Source organism: Paralichthys olivaceus, chromosome 16, assembly GCF_024713975.1.
Source record: "Paralichthys olivaceus isolate ysfri-2021 chromosome 16, ASM2471397v2, whole genome shotgun sequence".
Classification (NCBI taxonomy): domain Eukaryota; kingdom Metazoa; phylum Chordata; class Actinopteri; order Pleuronectiformes; family Paralichthyidae; genus Paralichthys; species Paralichthys olivaceus.
In genome coordinates this window covers 18,792,522-18,810,632 of record NC_091108.1, presented here as the reverse complement: position 1 = coordinate 18,810,632, position 18,111 = coordinate 18,792,522, and the positions used below count along the sequence as shown (strand labels likewise).

The 18,111-nt window shown below is 40.5% G+C and overlaps 2 protein-coding genes across 2 annotated transcripts; both read right to left on the bottom strand.

Annotated features, from left to right (window-relative positions):
- Positions 1–3,540: 3,540 nt before the first annotated feature.
- On the bottom strand, positions 3,541–10,908 carry elovl8a (ELOVL fatty acid elongase 8a). The gene is made up of 8 exons (XM_020105874.2): positions 10,760–10,908; positions 8,598–8,664; positions 8,302–8,489; positions 6,949–7,029; positions 6,656–6,712; positions 6,384–6,498; positions 6,136–6,263; positions 3,541–3,982 (listed from the first exon to the last, which is right to left on the bottom strand). The coding sequence occupies exons 1-8, from the start codon at positions 10,763–10,765 to the stop codon at positions 3,818–3,820; spliced, it is 807 nt and encodes a 268-aa protein (XP_019961433.1). The 5' UTR covers positions 10,766–10,908; the 3' UTR covers positions 3,541–3,817.
- Positions 10,909–11,732: 824 nt separating this feature from the next.
- Positions 11,733–16,504, bottom strand: selenop2 (selenoprotein P2). Its single transcript, XM_020113495.2, has 5 exons — positions 16,344–16,504; positions 15,272–15,517; positions 13,411–13,623; positions 12,904–13,012; positions 11,733–12,606 (listed from the first exon to the last, which is right to left on the bottom strand). Exons 2-5 carry the CDS (start codon positions 15,496–15,498, stop codon positions 12,328–12,330), a joined length of 828 nt encoding a protein of 275 aa, XP_019969054.2. The 5' UTR covers positions 15,499–15,517; positions 16,344–16,504; the 3' UTR covers positions 11,733–12,327.
- Between the last annotated feature and the right edge of the window lie 1,607 nt (positions 16,505–18,111).

Sequence of the window (18,111 nt, the reverse complement as noted above, 5' to 3'; positions counted from 1 at the left end):
TCATGATCTGCACGAGACAAATCTGTGAGTTGTGGCAGCAAAACATATAAGAGCATTTCAACCTTTTAATATGGTCGTTCAATGTGAAATAAACATTTACAATGTATTATGGGATTTTAGTTGCTGCTGTTGTACATCACAATCCTGCCACAATTATGTTTTTACTGGCTCAGAGATGAGCTCACTATATAGTCCACCACATACTAGTCCCTATGTCACACAGCCCCAGCCTGTTCCCCTCTGGCCTTAGACATTGTGACAAAAGTCATATTTTCCCACATAGAATGAACAAAGCACTTTGAATTTTGAATAAGAAACACCAGCAGGAATCACTTTGTGCCAACAGATTTACAGAATCAGGTTTGTGTTAAATCTGAATTAAATCAAGCAATACCCCGCGGGGGCCCGAGCCCATGTGAAATAAATATCCAAGACCCACGGCGAACAATAAAAGCCATAAATCAAACTATCTGCCTGTCAAGATAAATGGCACATCCCCCATATAACTTTGATAACATAGATACAGGTGGTGCTGGGCTCATCCCATTGTCCATTAATAGAGACGGCCTCACCGACAGATGGGGTTTCTCTTGTTGACAACAAAGACACAGAGAAACACGCACAACCACGCCACGGCAAGTGATGACAGAGTGAGTGGTAGATGCTTTTTAACAGAGGTAAATGTAGAAAGAGGGGGGAAAGACCCTCTGCTTTTCTCTTGTCTGTATTGGCGACTACTTAGAGATTCATGCCTGTTAATTACACACACACACACACTTGACAGGAAGCTACGAGCTGGTTGGTTGGCTGATTTACACAAGCCTGTCTGCGGGTGAGTGTGCTCCCATCATGCTGAGATTGCTGCAGCCTCTTGTTAACCCTCATTGTATGAAACAACCCAGTGGCTCACCTTCAAGCACACTTACCGGCCTCTTATTCCCAAACCTCTCTCACTGTCAACACTTACATTGGTGTGTGTGCACGTGTGTGTCTGAGTGTGTGTCGGTCCTTTCCCTCTCACTAGATAGGAAGTTAGCGGCAGCAGCTTCGAGGGGGCTTCAATTTCCTCTACCTCTAACCTGATTATTAATTACAGTCTGCCTCTAGCTGTCCGCAGCCCAAACATTGTCCAACACCGTTACCAAGGAGACCGGCACAAAGTAATTCACAAACCAGATTCTGGAAACACAGAATTGGGCACACACTTGGCGCAGCGGCTGCTCAGTTTCTGTGTTTGCATCAACTGCGCTGTTTGAATTTGCCCGCGCATCGATCAAAACTTATTCAGTCAAGTCGCACGTGTGTGAAAAGTATCAAGGGGTTAAGCGACACCTGTACCTGACTTGGCATCGTCTCAAAGCGCTGAAACTCGCTAAACACTCGATATGAAACCCATCGCCTGGTTGCTAAACTGTAAGCTGATCAAGGTGACGGCGTGCCAGGAAGTCAGTCATGCCTGAGCTGCACGGCACTCAACTGTAATCAACCTGGAGCTGTGCCTGCGGCGAGGCTGAGGGACAGCAGTCTTTAAATGGGCTTCTGGCAATCAAGCTGTGTGTGTGTGTGTGTGTGTGTGTGTGTGTGTGTGTGTGTGTGTGTGTGTGTGTGTGTGTGTGTGTGTGTGTGTGTGTGTGTGTGTGTGTGTGTGCTTGTAACCTGCTTGTGATATGAGATGCAGAGCAGAAGTACTTGCCACAAAATATGGCTTATAATACTCCACAAGTGTGTCCTGTGTTATTTTAGTGCTGGTCATACGGCATTGTATGGAGGAACACACACGCAAACACACACACATGCACATACACAAAATCCCTCTCGTGTACTTCTAGCTTTGTGAGGATAGCATTGCCACATTGCATTACCTGCAGCTCTTTACTCTCCTCTTAACCATTTCAACCGAATGCCTTTGAAAAAGTCCTCACTTTACCAGAATGGTCCAAACACACACACACAAACCAAGTGTCAGCCATAACAAAGAGCTTTTCTTCCACCAATAGATAGTGACAAATTGAGATTTGAAGTGATACTTCAATCAAACATTTTTTAGAAAGTTACCCTGTAGAGGTTTTTTTACCTCTCACCAAAGTCTGCGGTATCCTTGGAGCTAAAAAGTGTGTTTGTCCACCTTCCTTCCTCACTACTGGCAATGTCCTAACTGTTAATCAGTAACAGTGTGGGAATGAATGTCCTGCATGTCCATCTTTCATGTGAATGCATGAGGAATAAACAAATGTTATTTACAAGCCGTCCACACAATGAGGTCTGGGCTTTCAAATGTAAAGAATGCAGCTGGAGATTCTCCAGTCCATTCACAACAGATGAAGCTTGTGTTCAGGTGAGGTGACAGCTCCAGATAATCTCCTGCAGTATCCTCACATGGGCTCACTTGGATATTATCCCGAGTTACAACTGATGGGTTGGCAGAAGAAACTCGGCAGCAACTGACTCAAACATTTTTACAGTTTTCACATGATTTCAGGAGATTATGCAGAGTTCAGTGGATGTCAGCTTTACACTCCAAACATCCCACCCCTGAGGAGAGGCCATGTCCAGACCAAAGCAATGCACACAGAATACATTGAAGGCCAGCATAATCATAATACAATATATACGAATATTAGACGAACTGCTAAATATTTCCATTGGTTTATTAGTCCTCTTATGCTTAAAGCTGCTTAAATCCTCTGATGTTTAAGGGGCAATTGTGTGAAAATCATCAGGTTGCCACTTTGTGCTGATTGGTATTAAAATGCCTCGCCTGAGTAGCTGCCTTTGGAACTTTTGATTCAGTCACTTCAAAGTGTCTTTTCATGTGCTGTTCTGTTATTTTGTCCGCCCCCCCTGTTGAGTTTGGAACAGAGGATATTCAAAAACCAATATGCTGCCGGAGATAAAAGTAGAGGAATAGATAAAGACCAGAATGGGAATAAGTGATGGCGGCAGGGGGAATATAATGCATGGGCTAAAAGATATGGATAATTCATTCACTCCTCTAATGGTTCTTTCATTTGTGTCCACAAGGAGGAGCGGAGGGGAACGCGGGCAGCTATATTTCTACACCCTGACAGATGGAGCAGAAGGGGTAGTGGGCTGAGGTCTCCCCATTGGTAAGAGGGATTAAACTGGGTAGGGAGACCCTGGTGTATAAAGAAGAGGGGAGGACTAGATAGAGAGCAGGCGACGTGGGCCGAGCAGAGAAGAAGAACACGGTAGATGGCAGTGATGCACCTTGATGTTGGTTGCCACCCGCAAATAAACTGAACAAAGAAGAAGAAGATGGAGGAAGGATACAGAGCTAATGGCAGCTATCGGCTGATTGGCTGTGACTCCCAGCCAATGGGTGGAAGAGAAGAATCAAGCCACTGCAATAGTGATTAGAAGGTCTCATTTATTAGGGGCTGGGGGAGGGGAGAGATGAGACAAGGCTTAATGTGCGCTGATTGTGTTTGTGGGTGAAAAGAGAGACTGAGTGCATAAAGAGACTAGAGTCTAGTAAACATCTCTATGAGTGTTAAAGGCAAAACATATGTCATTCAGAGGAAAATTTAAAACATGTTTGGTTTTATTAAAAACATCATAAATATGCACCTCGCTCAGCTTGTATTTTATATACATAACATATTTATACACATCAGTAATACAGTCATTAACATAACATAATGAACAGGAAGTAATTAACATAACAGAGAAGTAGGGATGTGGCCTCTCCTCCGCCCGTCTCTGGATGACCTCCCTGTTTTATCTCAGCTCTTTCCTCTGCCTCCTCGTACAGTATTTCACATGAAAACAGATCGTTTCCTTCTTCATCTCCTCACGTCTACGTTGTCTTCTTCTTGGCCAAGTAGCTGCGGTAATAGAAGTTACTGAAGAGAGCGATGAGGCTGAGAGAGTAGGCGAACACCACCGCGTTCATGGAGTCAGGGAAGTCGCAGTCAGCAAACAGGTTGTAGGTGGTGTGGATGGTGACGACGAAGAACTGGAGCTGGGAGGGCGAGAGATGGAGAGACACAGATGAGAAATACTAGAGAGAGAGAGAGAGACACGCACACCAATTGGTAGTTTGATCAAAAAATACAAAGCAAAGAGTAAAGATATGATACCCACATACTTATGGCTCCTGAGTGTAGGTTTTGTTTTTGTTATTTATGAGCACATACAAAAACGTAATAAATATATCCAGTATACTGTGCTTGCACAATCCATAAGCATTATATGGAAATATATTAGACTTTTTTTGTTTTCCTATTGATCAAATTACATGGCGCTAATTACTGATATTCTTTTATTGCCCAGCCGTAATCAAAACTAAATTAAGACTCTGAAAATTGTGACTAGTACAAAATTCCTTTTTCATGTGTGGAAAAACTGACATTGGTGTAGAGGCAGCAACATAAGTCCCAGCATATCATGGATAGTGGTGTTCTAATACATGGTATTGAATATTTTAAAAATGATATCATGTTAATAATACACATAATAATGTTTTATTTCTGCCAATATGCCGTTATTATCTGATCCACATTAGTATTATGTAGTATTCTGAGTGCAATTAATTATTTTCTCTAAACGGTGATAAAAGGATGAATTTGATTGATAACACTATTATTTATCTCTTTGATTATTTATTTATTTATTTAATTTGCAGATTAACTTGCCAGCCACTTCTTGGCTCAAATCTTGCAGGTTGTAATATTCCTTTGGGAATGACCTCAAGAGTTGACTGTTGTGTAAATGTAAATAATAATTAATAATGTTGATGGAAACAAACAGCCAATGTGAAAGACTTGATTGCAGCTTTATAGCAAAAGAACTGTGTTTATTTCCTCATCAAAAAGAACAGCGGTTAGCTTGAGTGCTGAGCATACACATGAGCATCAGTCTAATTCAGCAGAAAAATGCAGCACGACACTTCTGTATACACTCATCTGTGACCATGTGCTTCATAGAGTTTCTCCAGAATTCAGGCCCCTGCCAGGAATCATGTGTTTGAATGAACATAATTAAAGCTGTGCATCTCACTAATGCGTCCCACTCCACACCACACCCCCCCTCTTTTAAATGTATATAATAATTACATTTAAAAACACAAAAGGAGCCCCACCCCCATACACACACATACACCGACAGAGAAATGCAATCTCTAATCTTCCCAATCAACTCAACTATCTCGGCTTCAGTTCACTAAATTGTGAAGCCAACTGTAATGAAGGCTTGGTGGGGGTCACGTCTAAGGTCAGTACTATTATTGTTACATAATGGCAGTCAGCCACCGTACTGACCCATATATGCTGTAGCCATGTAGAAGGACAAACACTAGAGGCTGCATTGTTGCTTCATCAAGTCAATAAAAAGAAAACAGATGGTCCAGTAGTTGCTGTATCTGAGGCGCATCAGTGCCGCTAATCTGTCTAGCTATGCCAACACACCCAGAACAATGACAAGCCAAGCAGGAGGTCTCCACGTCATCCCCCCCCCCAAGCCTCCAGCACATCCTGAGAGCAGGTTTCCTCAACAGTTTCCAGGGGCTATCATTTCACAGCGACAGGCTTCAGACAAACATGCTTGAACAGGAAAGATGGCCTTCTTTATGATAAATGTGGAACATTTCGCTTCAAGACCATTGGAAATAATCAGACTGAGTTATGCTAAAACATGAAAAGAGAGCTGATCATCAAAATTAACCAAAGAGTTGAAGTGAAGTGCAACATTTTTCAACAAATTGTCTTAATTGGACTGGCTATAAGATAAGATTGTGCCAGCTTGCTCCAGATAAAACTATATATAATGCAATACAGAGACAAAAATGATTAAGTCTAAAAGATAAAAGTTAAAATAAAAGTAAGAAGTGTATTATAACACATAGTAAGTGCCCAATAAATAAAGTAAAATAAAAATAAGTAAGTAAGATAAAATAAATAGCAAAATAAAGTAAGTAGGCAAAATAAAATAAGCAAGTCAAATTAAAATGAGTAGCAACATAAAGTAAGTAGGTAAAAAGAAATAAATAGCAAAATAAAGTACATCAACTAAATAAGTAAAATAAGAGAAGTACTAAGTAATATCTTGAAATAAAAAAAAGGCAAAGTGGACGTAGACATTAATGTCAGAGGTTCACACACAGAGGCAGATACTGACCAGCTGCAGGGAGGTGAGGTAACGTTTCCACCACAGGTATTTGGTCATGCTCGGTCCCACAGCTGCCAGACCATAGTACAAATACATCACTACATGGACCAGGGAGTTGATCAGACCAATCAGAAAGGCTGTCAACAGAAACGCAGGAGGACATTTAGTGCCATGTGTTTATTTAAATACATTTCATTTGGACAAGTTGCTGTAATTTCGTGACATTCTGTGAGACTGGGCTGGTGGATCGTACTCACACTGGCCCCCAGCCACATATTTAACCCCGGCCCACCAGTTGAAGATCATGGTGGCGTGATGGTAGATATGGAGGAAGGTCAGCTGACTGTTCTTTTTTCTTAGGATGAAAAATATCTGAGCCACGCAAAACAAACACATGCATACATGTGAGCATGAATCTATGATTTCTGAGTCACTGTGCATCACTTGTGATTGTTTAAACAACAAAAGAAACAATACAAAAATTTTAATATCAATTTTTTAAAATTATTTTCAGCCCATTTGTACTCACAGTGTCACTGAGCTCGATCACTTTGGAGAAGTAGAACCACCAGCATACTCTTGCCATCTACAATAGGAGGAAAATAATTATGTTGGTTCATCATGATTCACTGTTTAAGTTTCATTAACATTTTATCATGTTGACTTTGTGTTAGCTTGCATATAGATGAATTTATGAGAATGTGTTTGAACTGTTAATTTAACGTATGAACATGTGGATGGGTACTTAGGAGGCTATAGGAGATCATGCGGGTCATTATGTGCCAGTTGTCCTGTAAAGTAAGGTGTGTTAAACAGATTTACCCTCATGGCCTGTGGGCTGTCACTGTAGTCAACTGGCTGGCACAGCAGACTGTATCTGGCCAACCAGGAAGAGGCTGTGAACTGGAAAGACAAAGGCAGCTTTCATCTCTGCTTTGGTTTCTCTCGATCAGCACAGGGAGCTTCAGCCCAGTTTGTCACACAAAATTTGGCTGTGAATGACTGACATCACGTCCTGTTGGACTGACAATCGTCACAATGACCAGGAAACATACAAAACATGGGATTCCCTGAGGTTTTTCTGTCTGACCTCATGGCTGCGGAGGAGCTACACTTTGTATTTTTCCAATGGAGGCATCAGGAATATGCTGTAAGCACAACACTGACAAATTTATTATCCAACAGCTTCCTGTTTACACACCCAACATTCACATCCCCTTGAAGTCTTGTATAAGGCCACCTGAAGTACATAAATAAATGAAATCGGATGTAGATTTATGCTGTTGACAGAATTTTACAGGAAACAACAGCCTGCTATGGTCTGAAAATGACACTAAAACGGCTTTTCCACCAAATTAGTCGGTTCCCTTCAGGGTTCTTAGAAAGTTGGTTCTATCCAGCCTACATTTCCACCAGTTTAAAAAAAAAACTTTGAACAGATTCATCATCAGAGGGTGTTGAACAATGCATAATGAAAGGGGAGAGTAGCAAGATGGTGGATCGCATTGATTACCTGCCCATTGTTTTACTTTAATTACGTCCTCCAAGGAGATTATGCTTTTCGTTTGTCTGTTTGTTATTCAGCAGGATTACTCAAATATCTTTGGATAGATTACTATGAAACTGTGAAAAAGATGCAGTATATCGGATAAATAATGGGAATAACTGATTGTTACATGGCGACACAGGGCAGTAGCTCTCAGCTCGCCCTTCAAGTTTCAAATATGTCTCTTTTTTCCCTTTTTACACTCCCACCAATGTTGTCACAATTTGCTCTTGGAAACCGGCTATTTTTGTTTGGAACCAGCTTTTCGGGTTGTTTTTGGTGGAAATGCTCCAAATGCTTTGAGATTTGTTGGGCGAACCTGCTCCAGACACTAAAATAGTAAGTTAAGCTGAGGGGACTGCGTTCGTAATTATAACTTCCACAGTTATTTTTGATCCATTGTTCACATGAAAATATTGAATCATACAGCTTTGAAGACAAAATGACTCTACATGTATTTGTTGTTGTTCCATAAATTATAGCCTCTAAAACCTTAAAACCATCTAAGATGGGTTAGGTTTGCACAATCGAGTTGCTCTGATCATTCTGAAGGTTCAAGTGTAGTTGACATACTCCAGATTATCTGTCTACCTCTTGTACAAATGTTCCCACGTACAGTTCAGTAGTACCTCATAGAACATGTAGGCAGACAGGCAGACCATAGCAAAGTTGTACACGATCAGGACAGGTCTGAGGTTTACTGGCTGCCTCTTGGCCATCAGCTTCGGCCCTGCCCATATGATGAGCAGGTAACACAGGAAGATGCAGCTGATTGGAACAGGAGAATAGACCAGCAGCCAGCTGTCTGTCCTCTTGTCTGGATGAGTGAGAGAGAGTGAGACAAACGGAAATCACATAACAACCTAACAATACATCATTGGAATAAATGAGCAGTTACACTGATGAGAAAGAGGAAGAGACTCGCCTCCATTGTCCAGAATCCCTCGGTAGAATTGTTGGATTTTCTGCCACAGGGAGAGAAACTGGACACCCTGAGACACAGAAACACAACAGCAGGGGAAATTAATATTTATTGATATATTTCTTTTCAGAAAATGCATATTGTGGTTCAAAAACAATAATGGCTGATACGGTAACTGATAGCCAAAAGTCTTCACTACCTATATGATGGGAATTTCAAGTTTTTACTTAATTTTTCTTTAATTTCTATTTACTTATCATTCAGATGTTGTTATTTCAATTGTTCCCACACAAGGTTGTCATTGTGTCTCATTAAATTAAGGCTTGGATTTTTTTTGTATGTTATTCAAAGACAAAAAACAAGATTAAAAATTAATAAGTAATATATACAAGAAACATCAGCAGGAAAAAGTATAATCCATATATTCATAAACTGTAACTTCCTTTGAAAGATCTTAAAGAACACTGCTACAAAATTTGATTAAACCGCCCAGAGATGATCTGGATTATAATTCAAGGATTATGTTCACTAATCCAAACGTGTCTCTTGATAATGGATAATAACTCATAATCCTGTTGATGAGCGGCTGGCTAATGTGGACAGCAGGGTGAATAACGTGGGACAGTGCTGCCACCTAGCGTTTGCTGGTGAAAGATGTGCACACAACAGGTCAAATACTCTTCCTCGTCTTCCTTTATATTTCACACAGACCTGAGTTTGCATCTATTTGCTGTTGGTCTTCAAACATCCACTTAATACATTTAAAGTTGAACATTTAGGGGGAACAAAATAAAACTAAACGATATATTAGTATGTCTCCACTAAATTTGAATACAGCACTCACAGGAAACAATTCGATGAAGCAGAATATATACACATTTTTATTTTAAAAAGTGTGGGGATGCAGATACTAAACATCATTAAATAAAATACGTAGAATTATTTCTTCTTTTCTCACTAACAATTAAGTAACCATAGTACCCCATCTAAGGAATACCATCATATACTTCCATATAATTAAATGCGCTATTCTCTTTCTTTCACATAGTAGCACTTTGGAGGTGAAGGGGCTGGGCGAGCACCCTCACCTGCAGAGGATCAGTCAGCGCAGGTGAGAGCTGTTAGCTGATTGATCCTCATGCTTGAAAAGGCAGCAGCTGAGCTGCCTCGCCTGGGAAAGGAAGCACGGAGAAATACTGGACAGAGACATGAGCAAGAGTCTATGTTGGTGGTTTATGAGTACTGGGTGTTTTAAGTTGAAATAATAGATGTTGCTGAACAACAAATGGTGTGACTGGTTCGTCTCTGGCTGTCGTGGTGAGAGCCCCGTGGCGTGGTCTACTGCCACAAGCACAATCAAGAGTCCACTAACTATACCCTCAACCCTCAATCCACAGTATAATGCTATATCTAAACAGTCTCTCAAAAGAAGCATCAGAAATACAGGTGCAGTCAAATATTCAAATATTTGGAGATTTTTGATATTCATTAGCTGTAAATCATAATCATCCCAAAGAAAAAAATTGTGAAATATTTCACTTTGTGTTTTAATTCTAGAATATATGAAAGTTTCTATTTTTTCGATTTAATTTGCGCAAATGTAACAATTGTTCCATGATCGCCTCAGTTTTTTGAGATGCACCTGAATCAAATACATTTTGTTCAACATTCCACCACTGAGTGTGGTTGTTACAGTGCAGATAGTGAGTATCCTCAGAAGGAGGCTAAGTAGTTTAGCTTCTCCTGGGTTTACGCAGGGAAATCCTTCACAGAGCCACAACCTGTCGAGTTGCATGTTACAGAACAACAAGACCACAGCAACATGGCAATATATGACGATTACAACAGTCAGGAAATATTATAGCTAGAAAAATACCACTGTTTTAATGAGCAGCCTACAATACATTATTATAGATAACAAACAGTGTTAACAGTTGTGCTGTTCATCTGATCTAGTCACATGCAGGGAGCCATTCAAATGAAGATGAAGACTAGCACTCATCTTTCATCATATTGTATTAATGCTAATAAACTGGTGTAATGTGTAGATTTAGAACAAAGAAATAGAATATATGCATACTTTATTACTTTTTGTTAAATTGAAACATTCTTGCTTCTGTAATATTATATACTCTCAAATCTGAGATTTGAGAGAGTAAACTCACCTTCATTCTGATGTTTCAGATTTTTCTCCTCAGTTCATCCACCGGTCAAACAGTGCTGCATCTCAGCCGCGTGTTAAGCAGCACTGAGGATCAGCCACCTGTTGGTCAGCCCTCTCTCTCTCTCTCTCTCTCTCTCTGTGTGTGTGTGTGTGTGTGTGTGTGTGTGTGTGTGTGTGTGTGTGGTTGACTTGACATATGGCAGTGTGTGTTCCCTTACACCACTGCAGCAACTTAATACTTTCCAGCTAAATCCCATTGAACACAGTTTCCAGTGGAGTTCAGATTTAACTAAATAACTAATATATCTTGTTTTTATCCCAAGTAATTCATGTACCTTTTCTACTGATTAACTTGTTTTGTCTAGAAGTATAGAAAATACATTTTCATCTATTATTTTGTGAATGTATTCTGACTATTGAATTTGGTCCATCTCCCATCCACTAACACAGAGGGGCGGGATTTCTGACTGCAGCCTGCCACCAGGTGACGATTGAGATGCTTTGACTTCACTATTGCAGAGTACTTATGTTGTCCATCTTTGTTATGGAATTTTCATAGACACTGTCTCCTGTCCTCTCTGGGGCAGAGTGCAGCAGGATGATGTGACCGGGAAGTGCGAGAGCTTGGCGAAGGTCAAAGGCTTCACTCCTTGGACATCACATGAGACTAAGCAGACCCATCGATTAAATGGTGTGTTGGGGTTTAAAGTGTGACTGCAGGAAAGCAGACTTCAGAATAAGAGAGAGCATCATGCACAGATGTTGTATGGATGAATTCTGATTTTCTCCTCGGCCAAGCTTCAATAAATATTTCAGCATAAGACGTCAAAGGGCTCCTGAACTTTTCTTCACTGATGAGTTGATCATTGATCAGAAGATTTTCCACAACAATCCTTATGTACAGTTTATGTTTTTGGACCCATGATGCATTGCGGCATACAGTTAAACTTCATAAGAAATGACAGAACAATAAGTTCTTTCAAACAATTTACTGTTAAAACTACATCAATGTGTTGTAGTGCACTGCATTCACTTTGTGATATATACCACTGAATGATGATATATTCATCTGTACAATCATTAGTAAAAGTAAGTCATGTTATAAACACAGCAAAGCAGATCACCTCAGGGCATCATCCAGCAGAAAGAAAGGATTCATGGGAGATCGATCTGAACCTGGTGGAGAAGTGAATCCAGTTTAAACAGTAACCAGACTGAGGTCTGCTCTGCTGCACTTCACACTGTCCTCCTACTCTGTGTGAGCGACATCTCCTTTGGTCCTCCTCATCGCTCCACACACATCCATCTACAGCCTCCTGCAGGCAGGTTTACCACCGCAGACTTCATAAAGTGGAGAGGATGGAGCAGGACCGTCTGGTTTGTCTACAGAGGAGCGAGGTGTGGATGTGTTGGAGCAGAGACCACAGTCTGATTACTGTTCAAAACAGATCCACCCACTCAGTGGACAGCTGTCTACCTGCACACTCTTCAAGAGTCTTACTAAAAATTAGATGCAACGTCATCAAAATAAAGAAAATGGAAACAAGTTAGTTAAACTCTCTAACTTTGCTAGTGATTGTGGCGATGTTGATGATGAGGCTGGTGGTGTTGATGAAGATTCAGAGTTTTATTTTGGCTCGTATCCTGAGGCTGGGACTGATTCCCTTGACTTGTATGATGGTAATGGTGATCGTGTTGATGATGGTGATGATGATGATGATGATGGATTTGTTGATGTGTAGGTGCTTGGTCCCCCTCTGGATAATCAGTTTCCAACTGAACTGTGGGTAATATTTGGTTGATGTTCGGTGCTGTCTCATTCTTCATGCTGCTGTTCTTCCAGTTAGCCTGGGAAACATAAAACACTTGATGTATGATATTATGTTGTTGCTGCAGCATATGCATTCACTTCTCCACTTGGGGGCAGCACAATAAGCTAAAAACAAAATGTATAAATATGAGTTCATCACGTTGCCATTAAATTAGTTAGTTGGGCTTTATTTCAGACTAGTAGATCCATATCAGCAAAATAAAATAAAAGACAAGGCTTTGTTCATCTGCTTTTGCTAAAAAGAGCTACTGCTCCTGCTTTCTGTGTGTGTTTGTGTGTGTGTGTGTGTGTGTGCACTTTGTGTGATTACTCACAGAGCAGTTGCAGATATCTTTCTGATAAGTGGCTCTGATTGCAGCCTCTACATAGGGGTTATGCAGGTAACTGTACGGCAGCACTATGTGGAAGGTGAGGAGACCACACCTGGAGCAAAAAGAGAAAGACAGGGAGAATCAAAATGCTGAGAGGGATGACTGTGATATTACTGGGCCCTTCCTTGTTTCTACAAAATGATGCATCATCAGATTAATTTTCCTGTGCAGGCGTTGGGTAAAATACAAGAACCTGGCCATTACAAAGCACAATCTTGTTTCACATACGGAGATAAATTGCATTCGTGCTTTTAAAATTGTTCCCGAAAGGAACTCTCAACTATATTCTGAATTTTCTGTTATGTATTATTAACGTGGAGCAAAGTAAAAAATCATAACAAGAGAGCCTGAAACCACAGGTGGATTATTGTACTGTACGTTTGCTCTCTTGTTTTATCAAAGAGCTAAAGCACTGCCACTTCACTGTGTGAAGAGTCGGCTGGTCCTCACCTATCATAGACCAGGAAGTCATCTTTGTCACCATCCAGAGCCTCCCACACATCATCCTGAAAGGGCGCTTGCTGGTACACAGGAACACCAGGTGGCGCTCTTCTCTTCAGTTCCCAGTACATCGCCCTGGATTGAGCCTCTCGCTCGTTCACTATAATGTAGGACACCTTGGTCAGGTTGCTGTGGTTTAGCCTGTCACGCAGGCCTCCAATTCTGCAGAGACAGGAAAGAGAGACTCTTGAAACCAAAGCACCAAAGGTTCTGAACGGCAAGGTTATCCACTCAATCACGTGTGTTGTGCAATTTCTACTGAGAGTGAATTTGATCTGTGTTTGTTCATGATATGCAAGCTGTCGTTTGTCTGTATTTGATTCACAGGTGTCTCAAAAGTGGGCGCTGGGAACGGTTTGAGTGGAGAAATTGCAAATGCATTGTCTTTCTTGCATCTCAGGTATTAACAGTGTTCTGCAATAACCCCCCTAAAAAGAGTTGGCTCAAATTTCAGGTCATGTAATGAACTAAAGTTAATTCAGACACAGACCAAGAAACATATATGAGATGAAGTTTTGTCAATATGGACATGTTTCATAAGTTTTGATTGGCGGAAATTAAGTCTTTCATTTTTTGGTGCTGTAAAACATTCAGTCTCAAAAGAATGAATGTTCAGCAGTTGAAAACTGACCCATTCAGTTCACCGTTCACAAATATGAGCATGTTCAATTAGCCCCACCACTTGGTCCTATCTCTTCATTTTGCAGGGGTAGTGTGTCCCAAAATGTGATGCAGGGGTAGTGGCCATCCAGCCCTTCAAACACCCCTTCAATCAAAGTGTATATGTTGGCCAAATTCACCTGGAAGACATTACCGTCTAAACACACATAGTGTAATAATCCTCCATGAGGAGGTTATTTTTTCATCCCTATACTGGTGCATGGATGCGGAATCAGGAAAGGTACAAATCATTTTTGGTGCGGACTATTTAGCAACTTTCTATCTCAGGTAATTCATTGATCTTGATTTTTTAATTTAAGGGGATTGTTGGACCTTGGTAGTTGGAGCTCTACTGAATGACATTCTAGTTATATATGTTCTTATTCTGGACAATGGTTGCACATTAGATCATCCTATTCTTTACTTTAGTTACCAAAAATGATATTGTCTGAATTAATAAGAAAATCTCTGAAGTGCCTGAATGTGAAGCAAATTCAGTTGCAACAAAAAATCAAGAATGCTAATGGCGGCCAAATACAGACAGACAGATGACTCACAGTATAATTAACTGTACTCATGTGTTTTTCACCAACTGTGCAGCAGCACAAAGTTTCACTTAAGAGGTGAGTAGCCAGTAAAGCTGCATTATGGTGCCTGCACATTAGGGTAAGGAATTAATCCACAATAATACAGATAATATAGAAAGTGAGCTGTTTATCATTTGTGTGCCAGTAGGTCAGTTTTTCAGACTTTAAGCATGAAATAGCTATAGCAATCAAACTCCTTTAATTTGAACATGATAACAAGTTTGCCAGTTTTTCCTTTTTTTATATACTAACTCTTCTAACTCGGCCACCACCATGGAGTTTCTGTTTTGTTCTGTTTTGACCTCTTAATGTTCAGCATGTTGTGCAAAAACTACTGGGTGGTGGATCCAGGATAAAAAAAAATTGTTTACATTTCCTTTTCTGATATTATCACTGATTTTCCAAAGCATAAATCATGGATCTTGAGGATCAGGCATGTTTAGCAGACTGACTTCCACAAGGATGTGCACTTTTGTGCAGCTAGATTGAATGTAAGGGGACTGTTGAAGGACTCAGGTATGCACTCCTCTCGGTGCAGTTCTAGTTTCAGTCTATTTTCTTACCTGCTGGCCTGGGTGAGACAGAAGTGTCAGGTGGCCTTCAGGAGCACCACCACTACCACGTTTCCCAGCAGCTCCTGCATGGGTGCTTGTCCCTTAATCTCCCAGTGGGGGGCTGGTTTGCAGATCCGAGAGGCATTGTTGTCTCCCTCCACGAACAGAGTGACTTGCGAGGCCAACAGCACACTTGGCAGGGCCACGCACAGCCACAGCAAAGAGAGCGAACGCATGGTCCCTCCCTAGATGTGTCTGGGGAAAAAAAGTATGATGGTCCAAGTTGTTCTGACAAGAATTATTATGTCACAAAGATGCAACATGCAACTTCTTCAACACAAATAATCTAAACCAATCATTAACCACTGATCTTAGCAGACATATTACTACAATTCAAATGTCATAAAAACAGCCTGAAGGCCTCCGTGCAGAGCAGCATGCACAGCTCTGATCTCAAAGCAGCATGTTTTTGGCAGGTTTCTTCTTCCCTGGACCAAATGGCCACTGAGTCTGATCCCAGAATAATTAAAAAAGTACACAATCTTTGTCTCTGTCATCACATGCGGAGATAATCAGCAAAAACGAGCTCAAGATGGGGTGAAGGCCAACAGAGAGAAGAATGTCAGGACAATTGGTCCAACAGGCTGGCAGGCAAACAGACAGACAGACAAGAGGCAGGGACAGAGATATTTACAGCCACGAACGGATCTGTCTCTAAAATATGATCTAAATCAGAGTTTATAACAAACAGTAATAACATGTCCCTTTTATGTTTTTTCTGTTAGTTGCTTTAAAATTTGTTTAGTTATTAAATTGCAAATTTCTGAATCAAAAAATAATCTCACAGTCACCAAGACACAGGGGTGTTTGCCTGTCCCACAAACAAAGGATTTTACCAGCAGAACTCAGATATCAAGTGTGTAGAAGTCCATTAACAATAATTCATTGTTATTAATGATTAATAATGAATTTGAAACTTGGACTAGTGTAAAACAAAGCCTTATCAATGTAATGCAAAAACTGATAATTAAATCAGTCAAATAGGCCTCAGTGATACAGATGTAAAGAAGCAAACTCTTACCTCTGCCCTGGCGCTCCGATCTGTCACCCACATAAACACAGTTGTTTTTAAAGCTTGTGGGGTCACAAGCACTTCCCCCAAATCAAACAGAGAGAGAGAGAGAGAGAGAGAGAGAGTGAGTAATGTGTACAACTCTACCATCGCTGACATGGTCCCTTCCCTCATTAGTTCATCCACTGTCAGGCTATAAACTAATTACACTGTGACATGACATCATACATGGACTCCAAACGGTGAAGTGAGATTTAAAAGTCACTTTGTATGAATTCACCGGTCTCATTAAGACATCTCTCAATGTAGAGTTTCAGCCAAACCAAATAAACCCGCCTGTTACGAAACATAAATTATATGAATGATAAATCAGCCGGTGAAGCAGAATCTCACTCTCATCTAAACAGAGGCTGACAAAGGATGAATGGAATGATGATCACACTGAAAAAAATGTCTGAAACAGTCTGAAAAAAGCCATTAACAAAATGACAATCCTTGAATGAACAATCCAAGAAGTATGGCATAAAAGTAGTAGAAGTGCTGAGTCAGGCTTTGCTTCAGTTTTTCAATCTCATTCTTCAGTAATGTTGCTTCCCCCGAGTGAGATCTGCTGTTTGTTTCCCCAACACATAAGAGGGGAGATAGATTAGACCCTAACACCCACTGAGACATCAGAGTGAGCAGGAATCCTTCCTCGTGGAACTAAATGCATAAACAGAGAAAGGACAAATTGGAATTTCACTAAATCGCTGTGCTATTGACCATGTTCAAAATCTACACACTCCAATCAATCATAAAGGGTAAGATTTTTACATCTTTAATGGTTTTAATGGGGCTTTTGATTCTCGATTATAGAAGTCTCCATATCAGTGTACTGCATCCAGTCACAAGGACAACACGAGATGGGACAATCGTCTCGTTGAAGCTCTGCTTGCAGAAATCTGTGGGTCCATAAGAAACAACCAAAGAAAAACACCAGCCAGAGTATGCAGGGCAGAATTATTACATTAGCCTTTCAGGTTAACTTTTAAATAATAAACTTAATTTAATTAAATAAATATATAACATAATAACCAACATTCATGGTCCTGAGAAGACAAATCAGAATGAGTCAGGTGATCCCTTGACTTTGACATTCCTGTTCTAATAACTTGACATTGCAGACAGCGCCAACATCAGGTTCAAATTTTAATTTTCCCAATATCGGATTTGAGAAATATCTGCAAAAACAAAGGATATTCCCACTAGCAGAACTTTAGGTCCCGTGCTCATTAGCAAATGTTAGCATGCTGAAATTAGATGGTGAACATAGTTATTACACCTGATAAATATTAGCATGTTAGCATTGCCTCATGAGCACATTAGTGCGGTGTCCTTAATGAGTTGTTTATGCTTCCAAAGGACTTTTTTGTGTTGTTCTATTGATCTCATTACAAAGTACTATTTACTTTACTATGCATGACTCAAGCTTTGGACTGTGTAAAGGTGAATGACACCATGACAAACAAACCCACTGTTCCAATCATCTAGAAAGCAAGACGCAAAAATCAATGATCCACACCAGAGGGTCAAAGGCCTGTTTCATTCAGGTTAGAGATAAATTAACGCAGGCAACACACATCCTCTTTATTTTGTAGTGATGCCAACAATGCTGTTAATCTGATACTGTCATTTACCTGATGTGCAGCACAGACCTACATGCACTATGCACTTAGATGTAGTGAAATGTGTAAGTTTCTCTCACACTCATTCACACACAAAAACAAGAAAAGTACAC